General features: G+C 56.0%; 2 protein-coding genes across 2 annotated transcripts in view; one reads left to right on the forward strand and one right to left on the reverse strand.

The window, feature by feature from the left end:
* PRKCSH (protein kinase C substrate 80K-H) overlaps positions 1-2,609 on the reverse strand; it is a 13,081-nt gene extending 10,472 nt beyond the window's left edge. The window contains exons 1-6 of the mRNA XM_023745791.1: positions 2,484-2,609; positions 2,228-2,367; positions 1,907-2,023; positions 1,303-1,398; positions 1,151-1,208; positions 175-292 (exon numbers count right to left, since the gene is read on the reverse strand). Coding sequence (XP_023601559.1) covers positions 175-292; positions 1,151-1,208; positions 1,303-1,398; positions 1,907-2,023; positions 2,228-2,367; positions 2,484-2,527 — 573 coding nt within the window. The 5' untranslated portion in view covers positions 2,528-2,609. The remainder of the gene's footprint in view (positions 1-174; positions 293-1,150; positions 1,209-1,302; positions 1,399-1,906; positions 2,024-2,227; positions 2,368-2,483) is intronic.
* Positions 2,610-2,665: 56 nt separating this feature from the next.
* CCDC151 (coiled-coil domain containing 151) overlaps positions 2,666-5,955 on the forward strand; it is an 8,395-nt gene continuing 5,105 nt past the window's right edge. Inside the window, exons 1-3 of the mRNA XM_023745792.1 lie at positions 2,666-3,552; positions 4,972-5,093; positions 5,207-5,284. Coding sequence (XP_023601560.1) covers positions 3,315-3,552; positions 4,972-5,093; positions 5,207-5,284 — 438 coding nt within the window. The 5' untranslated portion in view covers positions 2,666-3,314. The remainder of the gene's footprint in view (positions 3,553-4,971; positions 5,094-5,206; positions 5,285-5,955) is intronic.

Consider the following 5,955-nt stretch of genomic DNA (forward strand, 5'->3'; position numbering starts at 1 on the left):
GCCCCCTTCAGGCTGCCAGCTGACGCTCCACGCCTGTGCTCACCACTGTGGACCTGGTAACGACCTAACCAACAGCTTCACGCCAAGTGGACAAACGAGAAAACGAAGGCGCAGACAGGAACTGGCCCCGGACGCCATGCCCCCAGGCCTCCGGTCAGCCCCGGGGCCCCTCACCTGCTTCTCTTCCCGGGCCTTCTTCCAGTCCTCGATGAGGATCTTCTTCAGGCGGAAGCCCTCGCGGGTGACCTCTGCCATCTGCTGCAGCGTCTCTCTCTCCTTGCGGCCCTTCTCCCTGGCGTGAGAGGACACACAGGCACCACCAGGGGGCACTGAGGACCCATCAGATCTGCTCTTCCAACTGGGCTCAACCCCACCTGCCGCCACCATATTGGGAAAGACCAGAGAGCGAACCCTCCTCCTCCACCTCCCAGAGGCTCTTGGCCTCGGAGCCCCAAGTCCTTGTCCTTGGGAGGAGACAGTGGACAGGGTTCGCCCACCTCAGGGTCAGGAAAGGGAGTAGGGAATGCTGGGACGTGAGGCTGGAAGTTGGCTCCCGAGAGAGAAAGGAGAGAAAAGCACAGAATCACAGACTCCTGGGAAATCTGGCCGTAAGCACGTTGTGTGTGATCAACCCTCTGCTTACATGAAAGGTCTTCAATCAGAAGCGTTTACATACATAAACATTCGGTTTCGTTGAAAAACCAATCAGGCCCTTATCACCTGCCCTCAACTGACAGGAGTCGAGGGCAGCTGCCCCTTCAGATGCCACCGTCCCCACCACTCCCGCTGCCTTATGCTCAGCCTGCTTCTGGCATTCAGATGACCTGCCTGCCATTTCAGCTTCCAGGTCCTGCTCCAGTGTAGCAATTAAAAGCATGGAGTCTCAAGTCAGGCTGTCCTGGGTTCGAGAAGCAGCTCTGCTATCTCCTAGCTACGTGACCCCGAAGAAGTCATTCTCCTTCTAAACTTGAGCTTCTCGACCTGTCGAACATGCACATGACTGCACCTGCTTCCCGGCCAGAGGGAGCCTTCACAAGGCACCCGGCACAGACTGAGCGCTCGATGCTCAAACACAGAAAAGAGAGGGGGCCTGATTCACCGGGCAGGGCAAGGCAAGGTCCTGGGGGCTGGGGGGGGGGGGTCCCCGTACCTGCAGGTGTTCTCACAGACGATCCCACTATTGTACTCGTCCGTCCCGTCACAGCAGTCTTAGGGCAGAGGAGGGGGCACCATCAGGCGTAGCAGTGTCTCCTCCTCCTCCGCCCACCCCTCCTTCCCCAACCCCAGCGGGATCTCACTTACCACAAACTCCATCGTTGACCCATCTGGAGGAGATGTACAGGGGCTTGTAGCCAGTGTTGGTGCAGTGGAAGCTGCCGTTAGGACAGGCAGCCGTGCCTTGGGGAAGAAGGAAGAGGGAGGGGAGTTTTCCGAGTGCGCAGGCCTTACCCCATCACATCCACCGGACAGAAGCCCCGACACACACGCACACAGAGGGCACAAGTAGACCAGTGCCGAGGAAGGGGAAGAGACAGCTGCACACGCAAGGTCTGAGACGAAATTCTCCCAGGCCCCCTCCTGACTCTCTTCACCAAGACCCTCAGAACAGACCCCCCTTGCCCGCCTTCACCTGTCCCTGTCGCCCACAGGCCCCGCCTTCTCTCCCACCTGCGGGTGCTGGCCTCTCCACGTGCAGCACCCTGCAGGAGGCCCCGCCGAGCCCTCAGATCGGGTGGGGGCCTCTCTGAGCTCCCACCGTGCCTGTGCTCTCAGCACCAAACCAACGACCACTGGCTTCTGTGCCTGCTTTCCCCATTCAGTCAGCAGGGAGGGCCTGGCACTGCCCAGGCGCTCAATACCGGTGCAATGGATGAATGGATGGATGGACGGATGGGGAAAAACTCACCCGGCTCATCCGAGCCGTCCTTGCAGTCACAGTAGTCATCGTTGACCTGATCAAAAGGGATGGTGATCGAGCCGTCCAGGCAAGTGAAAGGCTTGGACTCATCGTAGAAGTGATGGTCTGGGGGGGGAGGGGGGGAGCAAGAGACTCAGCCCAGCGCAGGAAGAGGCCCCCCAACCTAAGGGCACCTCTGCTTCCATCCATTGCTGAGCGCTGCCACCTTCCCCACCCAGAGGCAGGGACACGGAGGCCAGAGGCTGTAAGTGCCCCCCGAGGAGCACAGCGGCCCCTCCAACCCGACCCCCCACGCGGCGGCGGACTCACTGGTGAGGGAGACGCCCCGAGGCCGCCGGACCTCCACGGCCCAGCACGCGGGGAGCAGCAGCACCAGCAGCAACATCTCGCTAGAGGCTCGGGGGCCGGAAGCGGGCCCGGGGGGAGGAAGCCGGCTGCGGGCAGACGCGCTGCAAGGAGGGAGCTGCCGGTCAGCGGCCGAGGGCTCCCTCCAGCCAATTGGATTCCTCCATCGCTTCCGCAATGGGGGCTCATGGGAAAAGATATCGGACGAGACCTTTCCAACCTGGCCCGTCTCAATGGTGGGATCTCAAAACCTCCGCTCCCCATGGGGGGAGAGCGAGCCAACCAATTCCCGCCAAGAGGCCGAAGGAGTGAAGAGCCTCCCCCTCGGCCGACGTACACCCTCAGGGACCTCAACAGGAAATTGGGGTTCCCACCGGCCCGCTAATTCATCACTTACACGAAGCAAGGGCAAAGGTCAGTATTCACCGCGCCCCCCCAGCCCGGCAGCCCACAGTTCTTCCAGCAGAAAAAAGCGGAAGTGTGGATGCGTCACTTCCTGTGACACGCTGAGCGCCAGGACGGCGGCTCGGGGACGCCATGTTGGGAGTGGCACGTGAGATGCCGGAACCGGGACGGCCATCTTGGATAGGACTACGAAGCCTTAGAGTTCTGAAGGTTTGCGCTTAATGGCGGCGCAAGGTGCCTCCATCTTGGGAGTGGCGGGTTCTACAATCGCAAAAGAAAGTTCCTGAAAAACGCGCGAACACCCGGTGGGTTTGGAGTGGGAGGAGGAAAAAAAAAAAGACGAACACGTGACCCCAAAGACCCCTCCCCCACCGTGTGGCGGCGCGACTCTCCTCCGCCCCCTGTTGGGCCCGCCCCTCCGCAGCACCAGCCAATGAGAGCAGTGGTGCCGAACGCGGACGGTTTCCATGGGAGCGCTTAGGCAGGCGGGGTGGAGGTTACCTAGCAATCGGGAGATGCTGCTAGGCCCAGCCAAACGGTAGGAAAGTGCTTTTTCAGCCACGGAAACCCGAACCGACGGATCCCGGACAGAGGCGATTCCCCGGCGCGCCCCCAGCCCCCTGGAGCCCTTGTCCCCAACCCAATCATGACGTCTCCCCTGTGCTGGATGGCCGCCACCAGTGCCACGGTGCCTGCTCAGGACCAGATTCCGACTTCTTCCAAGTCCAAGCGCAGTCAAGATCAGGCCAAAAGCCGCCCTAGAGGCAAGGTTGCGGGGCAGGCCTGGCCTCCAGTCCATTCCAAGGGACCCATCTATGCCAGCCCCGGGAAGGTCGCTCTCCAAATGCAGATGGCTGAGTTACAAAAGAAGATACAAGTATTAGGTAAGAGGGCTCCAAAGGGCATCAAATGGCTCCTAGTCAGCAGTGTCCACCCAGCCCTCTGACCAGGCATGGTGTGGCCAGGGTGCTTCACAACATTCATCCAGGTGATCAGTGCTGGCGGTAAAAACTCATAAAACTTCCTGGCCCTGGCTGGTTGGCTCAGTGGATAGAGCATCCGCCCTCCGACTGATGGGTCCGGGGTTTGATTCAGGTCAAGAGCATGTACCTCAGTTGCAGGCTGGATCCCCAGCCTGGGTCGGGGCATTTGGGGGAGGCAACCAATCGATGTGTCTCTCTCACATGTTTCTCTCTTTGTCGGCCTCTCCCCCTCCTTTCCACTCTCTAAAAATCAATGGAAAAAATTTCCTTTGGTGAAGATTAACAAAAGCAAAAGCTTTTCCTGGACTCAGAAGTCAACTGGATTGTATTTCATACTTTTGTGTAATTTCAACTCTCTATCATGTGTGGAGTGGTGAAAAACATAGATTCTAGGGACAGACATTCTGGGCTCAAACCCTGGCTCTGCATATACTAATGGTTTGATCTTGGGCACTAAGAGTAACCTAATTGCTCTCAGTTTCTCCATCTGTAAAATGGGGATGACAGTACAACACCATAGGTCGCTGAAATGTGTTAAGTGCTTAGAGCAGTGGCACATAGTAACACACTATAAGTTGCAAACCAGTGGTTCTCAATGGAAGAGGTCCATTTTGCTCCCCAGGGGACATTTGGCAAAGTCTGGAGGCTTTTATAATTAATTAATTAATTATTTAGAGAGAGAGAGATATCATATCGATTTGTTGTTCCACTTATTTATACATTTGTTGGTTGATTCTTGGATGTGCCCTGACCGAGGATCGAACCCACAATCGCGGTGTATTAGGCCAATGCTCTAACCAACTAAGCTAACTGGCCAGAGCTAAAGACATTTCTAGTTGTCACGTTATTAGGGGTGGGAGGGTGCTGCTGGTATCTAGAGGGTGGAGGTCGGGAATGCTGCTCAACATCCCAAAATGCACAGGGCAACTAACCACAGTAAATAACTGTACATCCCAAGTATCAGTCATGCTGAGGTTGGGAAATCCTGGTGTAAACCATTATTGTTTTATTATTAATAGGGGAAATCTTGCAGAGTGGTTGAAGGTCAAGAGTCAGACTGTTTGTGACCTTGAACAATCTAATAAGCCTGAGCCTCAGTCTTCTCATCTATAAAATGGGTATGATGTGGATATGCACCTATTGGCATACTGTATTTTATACCTGGAAAGTTCTTAGTTCAGCATCCAACACATAATAAATGCTCCAAGCAAAGTATTATTATAACATTAAATTGATGACTACAAAAAGGCTATCCCTCTGGGAAGCCTTTCCCACCCCCATGATGCTCTGCTTGTACCTGCCCACATCACTTGACCCCAGAGAGTGATCGGAAGGCCTTTTATGAGAGCACCCAGTGGAACATCAAGAAGAATCAGGAAACCATGAACCAGCTACATGAGGATAACAGGGTGCTGCAACTACAGCTGAGGGACCTGCTCCAGGTGAGGGTGCAGGGAAAAGAGGTTCCAGGGGCAGCACCAGCACTCCCAGCACAGGGCACTGCCTCAGGTAGAGGTGGCCTGGGTAAGTGGTGACTGGGTTCCTCTCCTTGCAGGGAGAAGAGAAAGTGGTCCAGACAGTGATTCAGGACTGGAAGTCAGAGAAGCCATACCTGAAGAACAGGACAGGACAGGTTTGCCCCACCCCTACTCCACTGACAATCTCCTTCATTTCCAGCCTGGGTCCCCTCCCCACAGGACTCCCTCCCTTCTCCCCCTCCCCCTCTAGTCCTGTCTCCCTACCATCCGCCACTCACGTATTCACACAGTTAATTTTTATCACATGTCAGCCATGTGCCTGGCATAGTATTAGGTATTGTTGATCGTGCAGTGAAAAAAAACCAGACCAAGTCCCCACTGGGACAGGAATTTGCACTTTTGACTGTGGGGTGGGAGTCAGCAAAGACCCCTCTCTTTCCAATGTGATGCTTGAGCTGAAAATGGGCCAGGCAGGAGATGATCTGGGGGTAAGGGGTAGGGGGGCGGGGAGGGGGGGAATGCCCCAGGCAGAGGGAACAACAAATGCAAAGTCCCTGGGGTAGGAACAAGTGTGAAGTGTTGGAGGCCAGTGTGGCTAGATGGGAGTGAGGGAGGGGAGCCTGGTAGGAGGGGGGTCAGGGAAGTCACCAGCAGCCGAATCTTGCAGCAGGCCATGATGAAGAGAGCGGGTTTTATATGCTAAGGCTCAGGTAAGTGGGAAATGACAGAGAGCGAGAGCGGAAGCCAGGAGGAAGACATTTTGGTGAAAGATGGTGTGGAGGCACCCACCGGTGAAAGCTGTAGACAGGAAGAAAGAATCTTGGGG

This window comes from Myotis lucifugus, unplaced genomic scaffold, assembly GCF_000147115.1.
Source record: "Myotis lucifugus unplaced genomic scaffold, Myoluc2.0 scaffold_583, whole genome shotgun sequence".
NCBI classification, from domain to species: domain Eukaryota; kingdom Metazoa; phylum Chordata; class Mammalia; order Chiroptera; family Vespertilionidae; genus Myotis; species Myotis lucifugus.